This window comes from Rhamphochromis longiceps, linkage group LG5 (assembly GCF_057381845.1).
Source record: "Rhamphochromis longiceps isolate RC_006_pf linkage group LG5, R_longiceps_female_GT1.1, whole genome shotgun sequence".
In the NCBI taxonomy this organism is placed as follows: Eukaryota; Metazoa; Chordata; class Actinopteri; order Cichliformes; family Cichlidae; genus Rhamphochromis; species Rhamphochromis longiceps.
Genome location: NC_140561.1, coordinates 1,277,237 through 1,301,570, shown reverse-complemented (window position 1 = coordinate 1,301,570; position 24,334 = coordinate 1,277,237). Strand labels below are relative to the sequence as shown.

General features: G+C 42.9%; 1 protein-coding gene across 11 annotated transcripts in view; it reads left to right on the top strand.

The window, feature by feature from the left end:
* nfasca (neurofascin homolog (chicken) a) overlaps positions 1-24,334 on the top strand; it is a 173,977-nt gene that overhangs the window by 113,037 nt on the left and 36,606 nt on the right. For all 11 annotated transcript variants that reach the window (XM_085405424.1, XM_085405434.1, XM_085405427.1 and 8 more), the window contains 16 exons: positions 1,443-1,554; positions 1,681-1,865; positions 1,939-2,070; positions 2,240-2,383; positions 4,228-4,339; positions 4,427-4,593; positions 5,243-5,390; positions 13,176-13,300; positions 15,708-15,752; positions 16,039-16,140; positions 16,486-16,683; positions 16,876-16,946; positions 19,557-19,779; positions 19,926-20,041; positions 20,487-20,697; positions 22,648-22,770. In XM_085405424.1, coding sequence (XP_085261550.1) covers positions 1,443-1,554; positions 1,681-1,865; positions 1,939-2,070; positions 2,240-2,383; positions 4,228-4,339; positions 4,427-4,593; positions 5,243-5,390; positions 13,176-13,300; positions 15,708-15,752; positions 16,039-16,140; positions 16,486-16,683; positions 16,876-16,946; positions 19,557-19,779; positions 19,926-20,041; positions 20,487-20,697; positions 22,648-22,770 — 2,214 coding nt within the window. The remainder of the gene's footprint in view (positions 1-1,442; positions 1,555-1,680; positions 1,866-1,938; positions 2,071-2,239; positions 2,384-4,227; positions 4,340-4,426; positions 4,594-5,242; positions 5,391-13,175; positions 13,301-15,707; positions 15,753-16,038; positions 16,141-16,485; positions 16,684-16,875; positions 16,947-19,556; positions 19,780-19,925; positions 20,042-20,486; positions 20,698-22,647; positions 22,771-24,334) is intronic.

The window sequence follows — 24,334 nt, the reverse complement described above, 5'->3', positions numbered from 1 at the left end:
ATGGATGTCCTGTTAACTTGGACTAAGAGGACATCCAAGTTAGTCCAGTGTAGGCAAAACATAACAGAGTAACCCGTGGTACATGTGGAAGCCACAGTAAGTACAATGAGCTGGCATCGACTGAGGGATTTCTACAGCCTAAGTAGCAGGAAGGGAATGACCAGCTGCACACAGCTGTGTTATTATAAGAGGAAGAGAGGGAGACAGACAATGATGCGTTCACACAGCTGGACTCCCAGATGGTGGTAGAAATGATGCCATCCTTTTTGGGCAGATAGTCGTAACGTGTGTGAGGTGGAGGAACATGATCCTTTATTTTTCTGGTTGATAAATATGAATGACATGACATTTAAATTCCAAAGTGTGTATAGTATTTGACCATGTGTTATCAACATTTTTGTAAACAATCATGAATATCGAGTTATGGAATATAGAAGATGTTTGACTGCACATCGGTTGAAACCTAACGTGTGTGTGCTGGCAGCAGAGTCATTATTAAAGGATCACACATAAACATAGAGTAACACACAAACTACCCTTAATTCAAGTACACAGAGAATCTCTGTATTAATCATGCAGACAGTACTGTGAAAGAACAGGATTTGGGAAGATGGGATATGTCCCCGAGGGATGGAGGAACAGACTTTAATCACATGATGAATATTGAGTATCACACTGCTGGCTGAGAGTGAGGTTTGCCAGTTATGCTCGTGTTATAGCAGCAGTGACTAAACATGCACTCTGGTGTCTGAGGCTGGTCCTGCCACCTTCATCAGCTCAGCGATGGGTCTGGATTCGTCTCATTCTCAGCAGCTCCTTTGTAGACACTCACAGCTTTAATCCATTATAGATCTGCATCGCAAAGTCGGCTGCAGCCAAAGTAGTCTCACATAAGCCTCGTTGCTGGATTCTACAGCTGGGATTGGATCAAAGCTTTTTTAGTCTAAACTGGTTACCTAAATGGTTTAGAAGAGAAAAAATACATGAAAGGTAAAAAGGTTTCATACATTATATGTGGGATGATTATTTATTTTTGCTTCAAAGGTGCTAACATAATATCCAATGCCCTCATGTATGCCATCATGTGTAGTTTCACGTGAAGCCAAAGACACTCTGGAGATCAAAGTGTGAATAAAAGGCTACCAACCAAAATGACGTGTGGCTAAGTTTGATGCAAGCTTGTAATAGCCGGCTTTGTTGTTCCCTTGGTTAACTTAAACGAACATCATTGTTTTTATTTTATTTATTTCAAAATAAGCCAGAGAGTGTTGGTCCTGTTTACAGGCGACCTCAGTGACTGCACAGAGCCTGCCAGGGTTCACAGTAACAGTCCTAGGTTGATTCAAAAAAGAGGCTGTTTAATGGAGAAAGCGAGTCATGCTGCAAAGATAAATGAATGCTTTGTTTGTGCGTATTAATCCATCCTCGTGTCACATCTGCAGACCGTAAAGTAGCAGAGTCCACGCCGACCTTCCTCTCACCATCAGGAAGTGAGAGCTCCAAAATGGTGCTGCGAGATGAGCAGCTGCTGCTGGAGTGTATCGCTGCTGGACTGTGAGTGCACTGTCACACACACACGTACTGCGTAATGATAAGATTAATACTGCCATTTGTTTGAAAAGTGGCACATGAAGCTGAACTTTGAGGTCTTGTCTTTCCTACCGTTGCTTTCTCGTCCAGTCCAACACCCATCATCAAGTGGTTTAAGAAAGGTGGGGAGCTGCCAGGGCAGAAGGTCAAGTTTGAGAACTTCAACAAGACCCTGAAGATCGTTAGTGTGTCAGAGGAGGACGCTGGCGAGTATGTATGCATGGCCAACAACCATTTAGGCACCATACGCCACTCCATCTTTGTTCAAGTTAAAGGTGAGTAGGCCTATTGGCTCTGTGTTTCTTGAATGTACAACTGGTGCTAACATGTTGGCCTTGTGCCCAACAGCGGCTCCTTACTGGTTACACAAGCCATCAGACCAGGTGCTAGCCCCAGAAGAGAATGGACGCCTGGTATGCCGGGCCAATGGCAACCCTAAACCTCGCATTGAGTGGCTTGTCAATGGGCAGCCTATAGAGAGTATGGTTCTTTTTAATTATTGTTACAGAACATCAGCCTTGTTTTTGATGCACAATTGTAATGTACTCACTAAAAATGCTGCATAAACATCAGTATATACGACAGCTACCAACAGTCTTTTCTTTGTCTTCCTGTCGGGATCATGTAACCCTCCTCCGCCCGACTGCAGGCTCTCCCACCAACCCAAACAGACAGGTGCTGGGAGACACCATCATGTTTCACTCTGTGCAGATCGGAAGCAGCGCCGTGTACCAGTGTAACGCCTCCAACGAGCATGGCTATTTGTTAGCCAACGCCTTTGTCAACGTTCTTGGTGAGACACAGAAGTGGGAGCTTGATTTCAAAAGGGAAACATAGCAGTGAGCCTATTAGCTCTGCACATCCAGAGTGTGCTGTAGCTCACTGGCTTCAGGACTGGTTTTAAACCTTATCCAGAAGTGACCATAGTGGTTACACTGCCAGGTAAACGTTTGGACTAGTTTTTGTTCTTTATAGATTTTAATCACCACTTTATCATCAAAGTCCTTGTGACTGGAGCAGGCAGCACTTTGTGCAGGAGGACAGATGATGACCACTGTGGTGATATGTTATTGCTGACCATGTTGGTGAGCAGGCTGCTGACCTTTGTTCATGTAAACTCATGTTTTTACTATGAGATCCATGAAACGCACACACACACGCACACACACACACACACACACGCACACACACGCACACACGCACACACACACACGCACACGCACACACACACGCACACACACGCACACACACACACACACACACACACACGCACACACACGCACACACGCACACACACACACGCACACACACACGCACACACACACGCACACACACGCACACGCACACACACACGCACACACACACGCACACACACGCACACACACACGCACACACACGCACACACACACACACACACACACGCACACACACACACACACACACGCACGCACACACACACACGCACGCACACACGCACGCACACACGCACGCACACACGCACACACGCACACACACGCGCACACACACACACACACACACGCACACACACACGCACACACACACACACACGCACGCACACACACGCACGCACACACGCACACACACACGCACACACACACGCACACACACACACACACACACGCACACACACACGCATAGACACGCACACACACACACACACGCACACACACGCACACACACACACGCACACATACGCGCGCACACATACGCGCATGTAACCTTAGAAGTTACCTAGAGATGTGGTGAGCCCTGTTGATCGAGTCCTTAGTTTAGTTTGCCAGCACAGACAGTCTTACTCTTCACCTTTATCTGGTTTAGGGTAAGAGTCATAGACTCCACCTCGACTGGATGCCAATGTTCTCATTCACCATAAAGTACCACTGATAGTCAGTAGCTGCTACTTTTATTTGCATCTTGGAAAAAGGTGAAATATACTCACACATATTATTGAGGAAGTTTAAATGTTGCTCCTAATGACTCCTCACGAGCCCATTTCCTCCTGCACTTTTTATCTTGACATAGCAAGAAAAATGAGTCATGATAGATTACCTAATTATTGCAAAAAATATTTAAATCTTGCAATGAAAAGATGTATTACAAAGTAACACATGTATTATTGTCAGCCTACCTCTCTGACCTGTCTTCCCAATGTGATGTTTGTGCAATGTATGTATGGTTGGAAGGGTTGGTGTGCATGCATCAACCAGCATGCAGCCTGCTGTAGCCCATGTGTGCTTCAGGGATTAATGAAGTGTTCTGATTCTGAGAGACAGCATGAAATCACTGACATTTGGTCTAAAGATAACAAGAACAACATGATCAGTTACATCTCTCTAATCTTCTGCCAGCTTTAGCTGGTACTATAAACATACTGAGAGTTATAGGAATGAGTGCTTGCTGAGAAGGAGCCAGCTAACTTCCACATTGAAGCGTGATGGTTGTTGGTTTATGGATAGCTTGTTATACACTGCAGGCACAGTGTTAGTTCACACAGGAACCTGCTGTAAAAAGGAGTTTTCTAAAATAACCATAATCGTGTCTGTTTGATTAAATGCTTGTAAGCGTGTGTAAGGGATGAAGCCTGGTGAAGATGTACTGTAATCCTTTTTCCTGTAGACCTGCCCCCGAGGATGCTGGGCCCCAAAAACCAGCTAATAAAAGTCATTAAGAACAACCGCACCTTCCTAGACTGCCCCTTTTTTGGTTCGCCTTTACCGGAGCTACGCTGGTGAGCATCTAAAGCCTCCTGGTCTTTGACAGCCAGAGTCAGCGGCAGTATCTCCAGCTGTTAACCATGTGTTTTTATTATGTGTAGGTTTAAGAATGGACAGGGCAGCGGGCTGGATGGAGGCCAGTACCGTGTTTACATTAATGGTACCCTGGAGATAAAGCGGGCCCGAGCAGAGGACGAGGGAACCTACACCTGTGTGGCCAGCAGCATCTTGGGAAAAGCTGAAAACCAAGTGCGCCTGGAGGTCAAAGGTTAGATGTTAAAAATGAAAAGTGAATTCATGAATGACATGAGATCTGCTTGAGCAGGTCTGTGCCTGTTCTGAATGACTTCCTGTCACTGTGCCAAGCAGCCTGCACTCTCTGCCTTTCATTAAACGTTAAACTGTGACAGAGTGACAACGAGAGCGTGAACATGCAGAACATCTTAAATCAACATTTGTTTCAACTTGTTTTATCCAAGCCTGCCTGCAGTGAGCCAACGATGGAAATAACAGCTCACCTTACATGTCAGGGTGCATTAGTAAGACTGCTGAAGCTGTTTGTAGTCCTGTCTGCGTCACATGTTACACCAGAGGAGAAGGGCAGAGGCTGGTGGGATGCACCTGACTTTGTCTACTTGTTTTGCCTGCTAACTGTACTGTGGATCTTTACACAAAGGGATTGCATTGTTATGCAAATACAGTCTCCATGATTCAATTTTCTTGCACATTTTCTGTATCTAAATCTTTGCAGCTTATCTCATATTGAACAGAGATGGAAAGAGTAAATTGGTCTTGTTTTGGATGAGACTGTGGCACCTGACCATGCAGCTCCACACAGTATTATCTACCACTTGTGTTATTGGATGCGTCTAAAATGTTCATGTAGTGCATTGCTCTTCATCTTAACTGTGACCCAGAGCCGACTCGCATCATTCAGGCCCCCGAGCACCAGTCAGCCATCAGGGGCTCCACGGCTCGCTTCACGTGTAGGGTGACGTCTGACCCCAGCCTTCCTGTCAGTGTGGCCTGGATGAAGGATGACAAGCCTCTTTACTTGGGATGGAGGTAATGACCCCTGCGTTTGCTCTTTTTTAACAACCTGTGCTGTGCTGTCACCCTCTTTGTCTCTGCTTCAAGCCTGACTAAACATGGTTGTGGGAAAAGTTGTTCATTTGCTCTGAATCTAACAACAAAGTTTCACAGTGTAGTGAAGGGTATCGAACCCAGTTCTTTTTATTCTTCTCCTGGACAGAGAAGACGCAGAGTGGTCAAAGTATTTATAATCAATTTATTCAATCATTACTTTCCGGAAAGGGGATGTGCACGCTGCTAAGCATCGGCAGGTCTGGAGCATTAAGCCGGATGCGTACATCATAGTCTGTTATTTTGGCACTCGCACGTCGCACACAGTTTCAATCCAAACAACTTCTTTACCTCTGGCCTTACTTGATGTGTGTGTTGCTGGTGGAGTGATTACGTGCGCTACCCTCTGCCTAGTTTCACTTCTTCTGTCTGCATCTGTTTCCTGTTCTTAATATACCGCCTCTGCAGCTCTGCACAGCTCCAGTCTGGCTGAGCAACTGGTGTGTGAGTCAAAGCTGGCCTGTTATTAAAATGCATAAACAAAATAATCAGAAAATAAGCACTAAGAAAATATATATATATTCCTTAACAAGGGTAAAGTGGCCTGGGTGTGGTTTGCAGTGCTGTGATTGGTGTGTAGTTGTAGCAGTGAATTGTAGTGAGGCTCTGTTACTAAAAATCTAGTCTCAGTTTTGTGACATGCAGGTGATTCATAGTTCAGACAATGACTCTTCAAGACCCAAAGCAGAACACATCTGTAATGTTTGCATGCCTCAAACATTAATGATGACACCTTCAGTATTTCTTAGTACCATTCTTTAATTCGCAGGCTTGCAGCGGCAACACAGTCTGCAGCGCTAACTTGTTCATCTACCGTTTTCTGTTGTCTCCTTTTTTTTATAACCCCCTTCCGCCTTACATTCGACCTTTCAAAATAAAAGTTCCGTAAACATCACAACATCCATGGTTAATTAGTGGCACATTTAGAAAATGAGCAGACCAATTGCCTTCAAACAACCAAAAGTGTTGCCTTGGCAACAATTGAGTCAGTTTGAATGAGCCAAAGGGAAGGTGAATCCTTTAACCCCTTCATCTCTACAGCGTGTGTCAATAAAGGATCAGAGTCTCTTTCTAGTGGTTTCGATGGGTCCATTAAATTACAAATGCTGTACTGGGACGTTGGGGAGTGCCCCCACCCATATCACTCCAACCTACCCACTGTTTCTTCCCCAGTAGCTATGTATAAAGCATTTGTAGTGAAGGGTAAAGGTTCGGGTCCCTGAGTCAGCGGGTTTGTTCCAAACAGCCTTCACTGTCAGCTGGAGCGAGGCTGAGTGTGTAGCTGCAGAAGGTGCGACGAGTTTAAGACATGGCTGAGAAACACAACTGTTGCTAAGCAGGCCAACACGTTATATATGATGATGGTTTATAGACTAACAGAAGTACATGGACTTGGGAAATGGTTTAAAATAAGCTGACTGAGCTGCCACTCATTTCTCCTGAGGAGCAGCTGGCTATACTCAGAGGTGGGAGGTAATGAAGTACAAATACTTTGTTACTGTACTTGAGTAGTTATTTTTCTTGCAACTTATATAAATAAAATAACTATAATTGTGCAGTGTGCTAATGATATATCAGTGGTTACTTCAGAGTGTTTATCAGAGTGACGTAGCTGAGACACTCATCCATGTGCACAACACAGAGCGGGTGATGGCAGCAGCTCCTGTGGAACTTTCACAGCTGCCACAGGAAGAACCTCATCTGGGCCTTGTTCTGCACATGGTGGATCACTTCAGATTCCTTAGGATCCACCTTTTTGTGATGTGAAGTGGTCCTCACATACAGACTGTTGTTGAGGATGGCGAGAGGGCGGAGCATCCGGTAGTTTCTCCACAGTCTGTACCAGTGGACCAGCTGATCCACCTCCGCTCAGACGCATCGTCATTCTGGATCAGACCGATAATGGTGGTGTCATCAGCAGCGTTGTTACTTTGAAAAAGTAATTAATTATAGTTACTAGTTACTTCTTCAAAAAAGTAACTGAGTTAGTAACTGAGTTACAAGATTCTAAAAGTAATTAATTACTAGTAATTAAGTAACTATTGCGTTACTTTAAAAAATAACGTGTAACCCTCTGGGCTCCAGGGTAGAATTGGCCGTTGCCCACAGTTCACCTTTAAAACTGTTTATTTGCCTTGTTTGGTCTCATCAGCACAGCCTCACGTGTCTGAATCTACAGTCATGTTTTCATTTTGACAAACTGTATTAATCAAACACACAAAGAACAGACAACCAAGCTTGATGAAGTCCCTGCATGACCGCGGGACAGACGGTCAGCAGAGTCTGAGCCCAGCATGGCTCTCAGTGAAATACCTTCTCCAGGAACAAAAGGCAGTACACAGCTGTTTCACACCTTAAGGTTCACACTCCCTTGCTACCTCCCAGAGTCCTCGAAGACACAAAAGACTCTTCCTGTGGAGCTGTCTGCTTCCCCCAACTTCCTTACTACACCCCCGCCATTTGTCTTACTGTATGAGTGTGAGACATGTTAAAATCCAGTGGCACCAAGGTATCATACAATAAAATAATGTGATTAATACATAAGTAAAAGAAATTCCTGTACATGCCCCTTCCTGATTTCTTATGTTTTAACATGTTTGTTACACTTACATGTTTCCAAATGTTAACACAGATGTTCAGAGTAAATACAGATTGTAGTTTTTTAAATGATGATTTCATTTAGTTTGGGGAAACAGCTCCAACTTTACCTCATGTAGAAAAAGTCAATTCCTTCTAAACCTAATAAGTGGTTTTGTCATCTAGCAAGAACTGCAATCGAGCATTTGCAATAACTAATAAAAAAGCACTTGGGACAATTGTGTTGGTGACAGCTTTTGTTATAATATCAATAATATTTCTATGAATATGGGATACTGTTACATGTTTGCACAGACTTTTGTGGAATATGGAGACACTCCTGGCATTATATGAGCAAAGTGAGACTCATTTTTTAGGGTTGGTGGAGATGAGTGTGAAGATCCAAACAATCCCTGTCAGTGATGGAGAAGCTTTGATGAAAATATTTGGTAAAAAGTTCACCAGCATGAAGGAAATGAAGTTTCAAACTTTCCTTAGGAGGAGCCCAGCACGCCTGCTTAAAGAAAAGTGAGTGTGGCGATGTGGATGCTTGCAGCGACTGCTGTATAGAGGCCATCCTGCTACACATGAAACACATCAGAGTCATAATTGTTATTTTAGTCACGTGTTTGTTTATTATCCTTATTGTTTTATCTGGGACTGTTTGCAGACATCTCAGAGAGAGGAGACACCAGCATCTGAACAGAGACTCAAACCAGCAACCTGCAGCTCCCTGCTTGGCTGCTCCAGTTTTCTCCTCACTCATGTTGCCCACCAGTGATTTCTAGCTGCCCACCCACACAGCAGGCTAGAATATGCGCTGAGCCTCAGCACCCAATACTTGGACATGTTTTCTTTATTAAACAATGAACCAGACCCCAAAAAGTAAACAGCTGTTATTGCTAGGCAACGGGAGCAGCATTTGGTGATGCAGCACCTGACATTCCTGACCATGTGGGCGGAGCATGCATGAAATGGAATGTTCAGTAGAACTGTGCAACACAAGCACTTAGTTCCAGCATGTTTCATTGTATCCAGACACAGCTAGAGACACATCTACAGCAGCATCTCTGTGCAGGACAAACGACAGCTGACGAAGAAACATCGAAAACTTCACTTCACTCCTCTACAAAACGTTGGCTCCTTTGTTTAAAAGGCCAAAATGAATCAGGGGAGAACGAGAAGAGGATCGGCGAGTGCTTCACCTCACAATTCAGTACAGCTGATTAACCTGCAAGAAGAACTTCAAATGATACAGGCTGAAAATGTCAAATTAAAAGAAGAGGCAGAAAAATCAAGAGGAGAAGCTAAAAATTCACAGTTTGAAACTGAAGTAGTATTGCAGGAATTACTGCATGTGGGTCTCAGACTTAAAGGAGAGAAGATGAGAAAACAACAGGCAGAAAACCAGAATGAAAACATGAAGAAAGAACTGTTGGAAGCTCAAAAAGCATTGGAGGAAGAGAAAAGCACAGCTCAAGAAGCCAAAAAGAAATATCAAACTGCAAAGAAGGAGGCAGGAAATGTGTTGCAGGAATTACAGGAGGTGCAGGAAGCTTTTGAAGAGGAAAGAAGGAAAATGCAGTTGGCAACACAAGAAGCTGCAAATGTAACGGCTGAAGCTGAAACACTAAGGAAGGAATTACTGCATGTGAAGCAACAACTTGAAGAGGAGAAAAAACGTAACCACGAGGCAGAAAATGAGATTGAAAATATGAAGAAAGAATTGTTGGAAGCTCAAAAAGTGTTGGAGGAAGAGAAAATTAAAACACAGGAAGCAAAGAAAGAAATGGAAGATACAAAGAGTCACACTCAAAACATGAAGAAGGAACTGATGAAAGTGCAAGAAGAACTTGCAGAAGAGAAAATTGAGGTGAAGGCATTCAAGAAAGAAATGAGCGGCTCTGCGGTGACCAAGAAAGACTGCAAAGACGCACTTAAAGAAATACGAAAGCACAAAAAGGAAGCTAAAGAGCTCCTCAAACACAAAGGGAAACTGGCCGAACAGCAGCTGAAAGAAACATTTAAAGATGCCGAGGAGCAGCTCAACAAAACCTTAAAAGAGCTGAAGGCAAAAGCAAAGCAAGCCGAGGACAGGAGGGGATTCTGGAGCAGACTGCTGAGGAAGAACTGACCCAGCAGCATCCAGTTTGAGGACATCAATAGTTTCTTCCTCCTCTCTCCACCTTTCTTTCTCCCCATCCTTCTTCTTGGGACGTTTGTTTGTTTTTTAAAACTCTAATCTAAATACATGCACTGAAACACACAAATAAAATTGCCATAACTTGACCTCATGTTGCCTGCTTCTTTTCTTGTGTGTCTGTGGATGTAAAACAGTAACACACTTTCTGCTCTGTGTCTTTAATTGTAAATAAATGCAATATGTTTTCATTTTAAAATGCAGTGCAAAAAACTTCTGCTCTGAATCTTTTTTTTAGCAAAAAGCTTTTTTTTGCCTGTTGTGGAAGTTTTCCATTCAAATAAAGCTGCAGACGAGCGGTAGCTAACATTCTTTAGCTAAAGTCAGATAAAAACCATAAAATCCGTAGAAAAGGTGATATTTTCACCGTAACAACCACAAACATGTTTAATGAATCATATTTCATAACTTTCAATGCAAATATAAATTGTCAATTTTAAAATCATATGCACAAGTTTTGCAAACAAAGTTATTTACAGCCATTTCAAACTGTTTACAGAACAATCAGCTGTTCTTCAAGAAGATGCCACAAATTATTTGTGCCACTCCAAATATTTCTGTCCATTATAAAGGAGAACATCACAGCCTGATACCTGCAGGTCTGACAGCAGCAGGTGTATCACTGCTGTTTCTACCTGGAGACAGCAGTTGCAATCTTGACAAGACACAAATGAACAACTACAGGCCGATCTCAAATCTCCCGTTTTTAAGTAAGATCATTGAAAAAGCAGTTTCTCAACAGCTCAGTTACTTCTTAAAACAGAATAATTGCTACGATGCCTTCCAGTCAGGTTTTAGACAGAACCACAGCACTGAAACCGCTCTGACCAAAGTGTTTAATGACATATGTCTGAATACAGACAGTGGAAAAATGTCAGTCCTAGTTTTACTGGATCTCAGTGCAGCATTTGATACAGTTGACCACAACATATTACTCAAACGACTGGAGAACTGGGCAGGTCTTTCAGGAACTGTACTAAACTGGTTCAAAACATACGTAGAAAACAGGAAATACTTTGTATCAATAGGTAACTTCACATCTGAGCAGACAAGTATCACATGTGGAGTTCCCCAAGGTTCCATCTTGGGACCCCCTCTGTTTAACATCTACATGCTCCCACTGGCACAGATTATAAACAACAACAAAATAAACTATCACAGCTATGCAGATGACACACAAATATATATCACAATGTCACCAGGAGACCGAGGCCCTGTACAGGCTCTTGGTAAATGCATTGAGGAAATCAATGACTGGTTGTGCCACAATTTTCTCCAGCTAAACAAAAACAAAACTGAGGTAATAGTCTTTGGCGCCAAAGAAAAACGATTACAGGTCACCAGAGAACTTCAATCTATACATCTAAAAACCACAAACCAGGCGAGAAATTTGGGTGTAGTGATGGATGCAGACCTAAACTTAGAAAAACACATTAAGACAATAACAAAGTCAGCTTACTATCACCTCAAGAATATATCAAGGATAAAAGATCTGATGTCTCAACAGGACCTGGAAAAACTAGTCCATGCATTCATCTTTAGTAGGCTTGATTACTGTAACAGCATCTTTACAGGTCTACCTAAAAAATCAGTCAGACAACTACAGCTCATTCAGAACTCTGCTGCTCGAGTCCTCACTAAGACCAAAAAAGTGGACCACATCAGTCCAGCTCTGAGGTCTTTACACTGGCTGCCTGTCCGTCAGAGGATAGACTTTAAAGTTCTGATGCTGGCCTATAAAGCTCTGAATGGTTTAGGACCAAAATACATCAGTGACCTCCTGACCCAGTATGAACCATCCAGATCCCTCAGGTCATCTGGATCCGGTCTTTTATCAGTTCCCAGAGTCAGAACCAGACACGGAGAAGCTGCATTCAGCTTTTATGCTCCTTATATCTGGAACAAACTCCCAGAAAGCCTCAGATCAGCTGAAACACTCAGTTTATTTAAATCCAGGTTGAAGACTCACCTGTTCTCAGCTGCATTTGAATAAAGCACCAAATCCACACTTTAAGCTTAAATTTCAAAACTTACATTTAACTACTGATTTTATCTGTTTTGTTTGTTTGTTTGTTTGTTAATTAGTTAGTTAGTTAGTTTGCTTGTTTTATTCAATTTTAAATCATGCTTTTTATTTGTTTTTGTTTCTAATGTCTCTGTAAAGCACTTTGAACCACCTTGTTGTTGAATTGTGCTGTACAAATAAACTTGCCTTGCCTTGCCTAGTTTTCGGCTGATGATTCAGGCCTGTCTCCTTCTGTTCAGGATTTGGCTAGATGTTGTGAAAAGGCTGAAATGATCGGCTTAAGTTGTCTTCTGCAGTCTTTTGGTATTGCTGAGCTGGCCAGAGCATCCTTTTTTGTTTGAAAGAATATGTCACATGATCTAAACTACTTCCTGTTTGTCTGACATGATTTTTTTCCAGCCTAATAGTGGCTCTCTTCACTTGTATCCACGTTTCTTTGCTACCCAATTAAAGTCCAACACCTGACTTCACTTGGAATAAAGAAGCTTCGCCTGGCCATGAAGCTCCCTGACACTCCAACTAGTGTTGAGTCTCTGAAAATGAGACTGTTTAAAAAGCCTGTATATCCGAAACTGCTGATGCAGCACTTTTGTCAAACCCTTTGAATCGAAGCTGAAAGTCTTCAGTCACATCTGGATTATCTGATTTAAAATCCAACAATGTTCAATGGATTGTACTGGGACTGTTTTTAAACGTAAACCCACAAAAGTAAATGCATGGACCCAAATGGTTTGTATGCTGGCTACTCTGATGCCTGTCAGCATACAGGCAGTTCATATGAACAGAAATCTGAACACTCTTCTTCCAGGAATGAGTTTCTTTGGTTTTTGTATGAATATGAATAAAGACTAGCTCCAGTGCTGTTACTACACGTATGACAGTCCTTTCTGTATCTGTCTCCTAGGTTGAAGAAGGATGATGAGTCTCTGTCCATCCCCAATGTGAACGAGGGTGACGAGGGGACGTACACCTGCACTGCTAAATCTGAGATAGACCAGCTCTCAGCCTCTGCTCGCCTCACTGTGTTAGGTACACTCACATACAGACTGGACATTGTGTTGTTTCATTAGTTCATTACTCTGAGTGTACTCTTAAAATATGTCATTTTCTCTTACATTTACACTTACCAACAACAGTCACCTTTATGTAGTAAGGCAGACCTACAATGATACATACAGAGGAAACCCAACAATCAATGGCCCCCTGTGAACACGCTGTGGATTTAGGCAGACATGGCTAAAACGTGTGTTGGCCCTGCGACAGACTGGCGACCTGTCCAGGGTGTACCCCGCCTCTCGCCCTATGACAGCTGGGATAGGCTCCAGCGCCCCCCGCGACCCTGAAAAGGACAAGCGGAAGCGAATGGATGGATGGATGGATGGCTAAAACATGTAAAGCACTGGTTTCAGCTGCTGAAGACGTGTGCATACATACTGCACATGTAACTGCACTAGGGATGGGTATTGATAAGATTTTAACGATTCCGATTCCATTTTCGATTCTGTTTAACGATTCGATTCTTTATCGATTCTCTTATCGATTCTTTTTTTTTAAAAGGAGAACACTAAAGTCGATTAGCTTAGAACTGTGTTTTATATCTTCTCTTTGAACAAGATAGAAATTTAGGAGTAACATGGCCTTACAAACCCAACAGTGAGATCTTAAGAGATCCAGCCTACGGCTCTTCAATGGGGTGTCACAGGGTCCCCAGGAAAAAAAATGTATATGTAAAATAATAAAATAAATATTCTCCTGTAGCAATAACAAAGTTTAACATAAATTATTCTGTAACAATTACACAAGAATATCCAGTAATGTCCTGCCTACAATTAAACACATTCACTTACCAAAGTGAAATCGGGGGCATGTGCTGTGGCAAATGGGTGCAAGCCTTTGACCACAAACTCAGTCCCTGCTCGGTGACATTCGTCTATCCTGGCCTGAAAGGAGACGCTACCGGTAGACTGCAGCGAGAACTGCCAGCATCTGAGCCAGCCAGACTCTGTCTGTCTCATCATGGTCACTAAATGCAACGCACAGTAATAGCAGGTTTTGTAATAAGGTAAATCGCGCTAACATAATGTGCAATGCTAATTGATTAGTTACCTGCAGTATTAACGGGAGAGGACGTGGAAACGCTACCGCTGCTGCTGGGTTGAGCTTCGCTAGTCCGGAGCGGATCAAAAACACGACATTCGCTGAAAGCAATCGCGTGTTTTTTGAGCAAATGCTTTTGCATATTCGTAGTGTTTCCTCCCTTTGATGAAATCTCTACTTTGCAAGTATTGCACGTTGCCCTGTTGTCATCCTTTCTCATAAAGTGTAACCAAACTTTTGAGCGTCTGTGCCGCTCAGGCGCCGTGTTTCCTACTGGGTAAAAGACGCTACTCAACGTGATGACGTCATTCGGGGCGACTGGAATCGATAAGGGAATCGTTTTTAAAAGTGGCAAACGATTCCAAGGAATTGAAACAGTGGGAACCGGTTCTCAACAAGAACCGGTTTTCGATACCCATCCCTAAACTGCATTTGGTGAAAGACCTTCTGTTACTTTAGACTTTCATGTTCATGTTGCTTCAGATCATTGTGATGGCTCTGATGCTTGAATGAAACTAGTCAGCCTGCACTTTGATGGTGTCAGGATGTGACAAAGAGCTTCAGCACATTTCAAGGCTTCAGTTTTATGCACGGTGCTGTGTATTAGCTGAAAACAGTCATTGTACGTACGAAGCAGATATTTACAGTGAATGTGTAAAAACGAAACAAATCACTGTGATGTGAGAGTCATACAGCATTTTGTAGTTCAGCAGTAGTGTGTGAGACACTGAAAGAAGTACAGCAGTGCTTCCAGTGGCATGCTCCTACACAGACTGATTGAGTCTTTGGGACTGGTTGGAGAACAGCATCGTGTTCCTGAAAACACAACACAGACAGACTGCACCCATTTATTATTCAGAGTCTATATTTAGTCCATCATCAAACATGTCATCTTTCAACAACACGCTTCAAGTGTTCGTGAGCAAAGAACACCAACTGCTTTCAAATGCCACACTATCACAGACTGTAGCTGTGAGCTGAGGGCACCTCTCCTGCTCGGCCTGTAGGGGGCAGCGTTCATGAGTGTAGCCATGGTGCCACAGGACAGTCTGCTACTTTACCTCAGCCTCAACGAGTGTTTACCTTTATCTGTGTGTGTGTGCGCGTGCGTGTGTGTATTTAAATAATAGCAGGCACTCTTTAATCCACATGTCGTCACCAGTGTGAGCATTTTTATTTGTAAAACCAGTGATTATGTGATTGTCTACAACTGTGTAACTTACCTTATTACTATGTGTGCTAAATGCATTCTTAATCCCTTGCTGTTGATTGGCTTGTAGACTAACCTGCAGACTCTAACCTTTGTACCCACTTCCTGCTCCCTGACCCTGTCCCACAGAGGTGGCCACTCTCAACCCCTCAGTCTCTAGTGCCTTGCTTCCAGGTAACACACAGCTCAGTTGGAAGTTTTATGTTATCTACTGTTTGTCTCTGTCCTGTTTTTAATTTGTTATGTGCTTGTTGTTTTTAAACTAGTGTCTCTTTGTCTTACTGTTTGTATGAACCCTTTATGATGACAGTGTTATGTGTCCATGCTGAGAGGAGACTCTCTGCACTGCTCCCAATGAGTCATTTGTTTTAGATGAAAAAAGGTTCTTCAACATGTCTACAAATGCATGCATGTTTCTGTGTGTCTGACACAAGCAAAGCCATGTCTTGTCTTTCTTCAGCCCGTCCAGACCCCCCCATGGATCTGGATTTGTCAGACCCAGCAGCACGCAGCGTTCGCCTCACCTGGATCCCTGGAAAAGAGCACAGGAGCCCCATCACAGGTAAGTAGGCACACATCAACCTGGATCCTGACAGGATTGTGTTATTTTTTTGAAACTGATCCTGTTGGGGAGACTGTGTAAGCAAAAGTAGCCTAGTTAGTTTCAGGTCACCACAGTTGAGACTTGATTCTGAATGGATGCTAAACTCAAAATCCTATTACTGAAGGATTTGGGTAAATTATAATCCATGTGGATACTGAAAGGTTGTAAAATGTATACTGGATCTTTGAACAAGCTGAAGTGGACAAATGGATGGGACATGGCGTGCTTCCAGAACACATGGACTCACAGACCTGCAGCAGGTTTTACTGTCTTGGTTTTTTCATTAGTTCTGTCTCTCCTCAGAGTTCTTGGTCCAGTTTGAAGAGGACCGCTGGGAGCCGGGTAGGTGGCAGAACTTGTCATCTTACCCTGGAGACCTCAACTCTGTCATCCTGCAGCTCGCTCCCTTTGTCAACTACCAGTTCAGGGTCATCGCCATCAACTCAGTAGGTCAGAGTGATCCCAGCCGCCCCTCGCCCCGGTACAAGACCACTGGAGCTGGTAAGGAGCATCGCATGCAATCATCTGACCTCTGATGTTTCAATTGGTCAGTCTTATTAGTTTACATGTACTCAAATTAGCTACAATGTTTTGGAAACGTATGTTCACTAAAGGTTTACAGTTGCAGTTGAATAAGTGTGAAGCTTTGCTGACTCTGGTTAATGTCAGTGCGCTCTGTTATGTTGAAACAAGCACCAGATGCCATTCCCAAAGGCCTACGGGGTTGGGGGTCCAGAAAGGACAATATGGAGATCACCTGGGAGGTAAGATGACGTCTCGTATGGGGAATGAATCAGTGAGACAGTGTAGTCTGCACTGAGAACATGTTAACAGTATAATGAAACTGAGGGTCACCTGAATGCAGATGTGTAATCAGGTGACCATGACAAACGTTTTAGGCTGGTGGTTAGCACTGTCAGCTGAAAGCACAAAGTCCTGTGTGCAAAGGTGCAGCTAGGACTGTTTTGTGTGGTGGCACATGTTCCCCGCAGTGTTAAATAGGATCTTTATGCATTTTGTTACTAGCAGAGTGAAAAATGCCGAAGATAACAGTATGCCAGACATAAAACAGTATTTTTGCTTCAACAAGTTGATATTAGCTGAAAACGTGGCACATCTTGGCGTGATGTGCAGTGTGTCTATTTCACAAAAGTGGACAAAAGAGTAAAAGCAGCAGGCCCAAAACACTATTTACAACAGAAACATGATTGGAAAAAATGTAGTGTTGCGCTGACACAGGACCAAACAGATGGACCTTATGTTGATCAATCTAGGATTTGCATAAGCCTCATTAGAATGGTCTCAGTGTAAGAGCTCAACTTTTCAGTACAACAGTGATACTAAACACAGGGAACTTTGAATGCTCAGGCGGAGCAGAAAAGCACTATATAAGAACCATTTACAGCCAATGTGTGGACCTGGATAGAGAGAGATCCACAGTGGAACACCTTCAGTCATGCATGTGCCTTACCAACTAGTCCATGCATTCATCTTTAGTAGGCTTGATTACTGTAACAGCATCTTTGCAGGTCTACCTAAAAAATCAGTCAGACAACTACAGCTCATTCAGAACTCTGCTGCTCGAGTCCTCACTAAGACCAAAAAAGTGGACCACATCAGTCCAGCTCTGAGGTCTTTACACTGGCTGCCTGTCCGTCAGAGGATAGACTTTAAAGTTCTGATGCTGGTCTATAAAGCTCTGAATGGTTTAGGACCAAAATACATCAGTGACCTCCTGACCCAGTATGAACCTTCCAGATCCCTCAGGTCATCTGGATCCGGTCTTTTATCAGTTCCCAGAGTCAGAACCAGACACGGAGAAGCTGCATTCAGCTTTTATGCTCCTTATATCTGGAACAAACTCCCAGAAAGCCTCAGATCAGCTGAAACACTCAGTTTATTTAAATCCAGGTTGAAGACTCACCTGTTCTCAGCTGCATTTGAATAAAGCACCAAATCCACACTTTAAGCTTAAATTTCAAAACTTACATTTAACTACTGATTTTATCTACTGTTCTGATTTTATCTGTTTGATTTTATATACTGTTTTGTTTGTTTTGTTTGTTTGTTAAGTGGGTTTAGAGCTCTGGGTAGCTCCCCAGCTGGGTCTAGACTGGGTCTAGAGAGTATTTTAAATTCAGGGAATTTAAAATAGAAAGTAGCTCGTCCACAGAAGGACTGGTAGCTCCCCTTACGATAAGGGTTCAGATCGCGCGAACAGGTGTGAAATGTGTGTGTTTAGTTTGTTTGTTTGTTTGCTTGTTTTAATCAATTTTAAATCCTGCTTTTTATTTGTTTTTGTTTCTAATGTCTCTGTAAAGCACTTTGAATCACCTTGTTGTTGAATTGTGCTATACAAATAAATTTGCCTTGCCTTGCCTTGCCTTACCAGAACCTGGACCTCAACATTATTGAAATTGTATGGGATCAGAGAATCAAACTAAAGGGCGCTAACATCCAAAGAAGAGCTTTGCAGTGTCCGTCAAGAAGCCTGAAGAGCTAAAGAAAGCTTGCCTGAGAGAGTAGAACAGTACCCGTCTTAATTCTGTCAGCAAATTTGGATTTAGCTTCAGTCTTTTTAGTTTAAGTCATAATTAGGCATCTAACTTGTTTTAGGTGACTAAATATTATAAGATTGTCGTCGACTTAATCTGAAGTGAATTCAGTTAACTAAAAGTTTGTCATGTTTTTGCCGGGGTACTGTATAGTTTACAAAATGTTGTGATTTCCTTCACATCTTCTCTCAGCTTGTGAGATCAATTTTTCTGCCCAAGGAGATCAAAAGTCATCCCGCTCGCTACACAAGCTGATTAATTCTGATTGGGTCTAATCTCTCCTGTCATCTGATTTTTATTGGTCAACAAAAGTGTCAAAACATTTCATCATAATTTTCATCTTCTTTTTATTAACAAAAATTATTAGCCAACAAACTCAACACTGGTTCAGACTCTGTCTTTTTGCCTTATTTAATGCATTTGCATGGATGTTTCACAGTTTCAGAGTGAATCTGCACAACTTTCTCACATTTCCTTGCATCAAGATAAAACGTTCCCCATAAAATGTTGCTTCATCTAACAGCGTTCCTTTTTGTTGACCAAAAACAAGATGATAAATAAATCAAAAATAATGCACAGAAATATGATGAAATGTATCAACATGTTCACAAATAAACACGACATGTTGTGGAATAAGCTTGGAAGTGTCCAATCAGAATTTATCCCCTTGTACAGTAAGGTTAGATGCAAAACTTCCAATGTCTAAGTAAATGTATATAACCACCAAACAGTTATAACATGTAATTTGATAAGTATAACTCATCGTTTGTCCTGCCAATATGTGTAAATTCAGGCGCATCTCTCTGTTGACTTTTCTAGCCTCTCCTTGATCTGGAAAGAAATGGTCCAAACCTGCACTACATTGTGTGGTGGAGACGAAAAGACGCTGAAGAGGAGTGGAATAACCTGACCACAGTGGGGACTAACCATGTGGTCCACAATACAGAAATCTATGTGCCTTATGAGCTCAAAATCCAGGCCAGGAATGAGTTTGGAGCAGGACCAGAGTCTAACCTGGTCATTGGATACTCTGGAGAAGACAGTAAGTAAATCCTGACTACGAAGCAGCTTTTCATTTATGAGAGCAACCCATGTGGAGGCTGAGGAAAAGTGAAAACCAAACTGACAATTTGTTTTGAAAATACTGCTGACTGTTCACACATATTGTGTCCACTTGGATGTGTTCAGAGCCCACTGATGCTCCCACTGACCTGCGGGTATCAAAGGTTGACAGCACCAAAGTTATCATCCACTGGAACCCTGTGGACCTGAACTCTGTCCAGGGAGAGTTCAAGGAGTATAGAGTAAGACTGCCTTTGGTTTTTCTAATGAGAACAAACTGCAGAGTTGGTACATTACGCATCATTTCACATCCTCATTTTAGGTTTGACAGAGTTTTAGTAGGTAAAGGTGATGCATGGTCACGAATTGAACTGCGATTGGGGAAGGCCTCGAAGGGGACTGGCGATGGCAGCCTGGCAGATCCCCATGGACTAATTAGAAGTGAAGAAGTTAAAGAAGGGAGGGTGGGGCACGTAAACGAGAACGACGGCTTGCAGAACTGGGAGAACCTATATAGATGAGAACCGGAGGGAGCGTGTTTGGAGGCGTGGTCCCGCTCCTGTTATTCCGTTACATAATTTCCAATTATCTTTCATGATCAATTTTGGATAATTTCTCTTGTGTAATGTCCTCCCATCTCCTGTACGTCTCGCCTATTAACACCTTTCTTCCCATTCTGCTTCCCAGTTATACTACTGGCGTGAGTCTAGCCAGGTTCCAGGTCTGGTGGTCAGTAAGGAGAAGAAGGTCAAAGGTTTCTATAGCACTACGGCCAAACCATCTGGCATGCTCAGCGACCTGGCGCCCTACTCGAACTACAAGATGTTCATGGTTGTGGCCAACAATCGCTTTGAGAGTCAACCCAGCAACACTGTGGCATTTACCACCAAAGAAGGAGGTGAGGATGCTGTGCACCCACCCTAAAAATAACAGGTTTATACAGGGGGAAATAATTCTTTGATCGTGTGCTGAATTTGTAAGGTCATCTTTCAAATAAATGAACAGTCTAAGATCTGACGGTACATGGTCCCATCCATTGGCCCCTCAGTGTACCCAGAAAAACACCACTGTGTTTGACTATAGCTTGGCGTTCTTTTAGATGTTCACTGGTTAACTCCAGACAGGCTCGTACATGTGTCTTCTTGAGCAAGGGGACCTGGTGGGTGTTCCAAGAAAACCCATTAATGCCACAATGGGTTGAAGTTCAGTTCATGTTCTGCTGTTCAGTATTGAATAGCAGAAATTTGGCTTTCTTGGGAGAAAAACAAGACAGTGTCTGACAGCACTGTCAGAAACGAGAGTGGTAATAAGTGTGTAATAAGAAACAAATAAGGCAGAAAATAGAGATTTATGATGGGAAACTGCTTTCAAGGAACACCACGAGACAGAGCTGTGCAGGAAGTCCAATTTTATCATGGTGGAAGCAAGACAGCAAAGGGAAGACAAAATCAGCTTGTCTTACCTTTGTGAAGAATTTTGGTCGCAGACTTACAAAACCTGAAGCTCGGAAACTGTGAGATGTCTCCTTTCAGCAAAGTCCATGTACGTCCCCGAGGGAGATCCGCGCTTTGTGTTTACATCTTTTTGCAGAATCTGTTTAGCTGCTCTCTAATCGTTTGCTGTTTTAGCTCTTTGGTGGTTGTTGAAATAGTTCTGTGAGCTTTTAGCTGAGATTGTTGACGTGTCTGTGGACACCACATGTCTATATTTAAGTAACAAATCTGGCAGTACATCCTGTTAAACCAGATGTTCTCCCTCTCATCCCTGGTATTGGAGGCATTGGGGTTCAACAGGTTAACTGTTCATTGTTTAATGACTGTGAGGAGTATGAACGGCCATAATGGAGGTTTTCATCAGTAAAACAGTCCAAAGTTTGAGCTTGTTTGTGGTTCAGAATCATAAACGGCTTCAAGCTCACTCAGACACTGAGCCATGGCTCTGTGCCACATGCACACATGTCTGCATCTCTGCCATTCAGACACACTTTATATGCACTTCATGTGATGTCACTGTCAATACTGAACTGCACATCGAGTCTGTAAATGATCTCGTATGTTTGGCACTCCTGTTTTACGGTGTAGTGTGGTACCAATGGTGTTCTTGGTGATTGTGGTTCAATCTGTCCTTAAATTCAGATTCATTTGATAGTCAGTTTATATTTCTTCTCTTTCCGAACAGTCACACCAACAGCTTCTCACTGATGGTCTTGGAGCCCATTCCACTCGTGTGTAGGCCTAAAACCTTGCACAGCTTTTTGGTCTTTCCCATTGTGGTGGAGAGGCTGGAATAAAAGAAATTCATTCTGTGGACAGCTGTGCTTCTTACAGATAACAAGCTCAGATGAGGAATTTCTTTGATTGAGTAAATCAGGTTTGTAATCTGGCCACATGGGAACACAGGCAATCAGAATTCTGGCAGGATTGTTGGGGATCAGATTCTTGTTACACTCAGTGACATGGTCGATCGTCTCTCTCCATTAAAATGAAACTACCATCAAAATTAGAGACTTCATTTCTTTGAAAGTAAGCAAACATACAAATTCAGCACTGGATCAAATAACTACTTCACCATTGCATGTGATGTAGGCTGGAGCATCAGGTGGAGCAGAAAGGAATAAAGTAGTTGTCGACGTTGCACACCTTACAATGGCCCAGTACGCACACTGAGCTGGTACGAACTCACCTTGTGTCAGAACTTGAACATTGTGTTCCATGATGCTGACTAAGCATGTAAGCTTTAAGACACACAACACACACTGCAGTTTTTCTTGGTGCAGTCCAAACATGTGTCTAAACTGCATGTAGCTGCTATGTTGCACACTGTTTTTTCTCTTTTGTTGTGATTGTAGTTCCAGACGCTCCAAGGTTCTTCAAGATTAATCGCAGAAGTTTGGACACGATCCACTTGGAATGGGCGAAACCTCTGGAGCCCAATGGCATCCTGACTGGATACCAGCTCAAGTACCAAACAGGTGAACTCATCTTATTTGTCAAACTCATGTGCAATATGTAAAATATGGCTGTGTTGTCACTCTGTCATTCCCTAAAGCTGTATTTTTTCTAAAGGCCAGCAGGCGTGGACTCCTCAGCGTCACTCTGTGTATCACTTCATTTAAACCTTAGTAAACGTTTTCCTAATGAGTTGGAGGTTTTGAGTTTTAAATCTTGTTCAATACATTGTCCTGTCCATTTTGTAAATGATGGGCCCATTTAGAGTCAAGCTAGAAAACTCGGTATGATTCAGAATACAGTGGGGCAAAAAAGTATTTAGTCAGCCACCGATTGTGCAAGTTCCCCCACTTAAAATGATGACAGAGGTCAGTAATTTGCACCAGAGGTACACTTCAACTGTGAGAGACAGAATGTGAAAAAAAGGGTGACTGGCTAGGCCACTCCAGGACTTTCAAATGCTTCTTACGGAGCCACTCCTTTGTTGCCCGGGCGGTGTGTTTTGGATCATTGTCATGTTGGAAGACCCAGCCTCGTTTCATCTTCAAAGTTCTCACTGATGGAAGGAGGTTTTGGCTCAAAATCTCACGATACATGGCCCCATTCATTCTGTCCTTAACACGGATCAGTCGTCCTGTCCCCTTGGCAGAAAAACAGCCCCATAGCATGATGTTTCCACCCCCATGCTTCACAGTAGGTATGGTGTTCTTGGGATGCAACTCAGTATTCTTCTTCCTCCAAACACGACGAGTTGAGTTTATACCAAAAAGTTCTACTTTGGTTTCATCTGACCACATGACATTCTCCCAATCCTCTGCTGTATCATCCATGTGCTCTCTGGCAAACTTCAGACGGGCCTGGACATGCACTGGCTTCAGCAGCGGAACACGTCTGGCACTGCGGGATTTGATTCCCTGCCGTTGTAGTGTGTTACTGATGGTGACCTTTGTTACTTTGGTCCCAGCTCTCTGCAGGTCATTCACCAGCTCCCCCCGTGTGGTTCTGGGATCTTTGCTCACCGTTCTCATGATCATTTTGACCCCAAGGGATGAGATCTTGCGTGGAGCCCCAGATCGAGGGAGATTATCAGTGGTCTTGTATGTCTTCCATTTTCTGATGATTGCTCCCACAGTTGATTTTTTCACACCAAGCTGCTTGCCTATTGTAGATTCACTCTTCCCAGTCTGGTGCAGGTCTACAATACTTTTCCTGGTGTCCTTCGAAAGCTCTTTGGTCTTGGCCATGGCGGAGTTTGGAGTCTGACTGTTTGAGGCTGTGGACAGGTGTCTTTTATACAGATGATGAGTTCAAACAGGTGCCATTCATACAGGTAACGAGTGGGGGACAGAAAAGCTTCTTACAGAAGACGTTACAGGTCTGTGAGAGCCAGAGATTTTCCTTGTTTGAGGTGACCAAATACTTATTTTCCACCCTGATTTACGAATAAATTCTTTTTTTTTTTTTTTTTTTTTCTTTTTTTCTTAAATGACATCAGAAACAGCAGTATGCGACATTACGTGATGGCAGAGCTTCAGTTCATCCTTTGTCATTTTTTTTATTTTTTATTTTTTATAAATAGGACAGGGG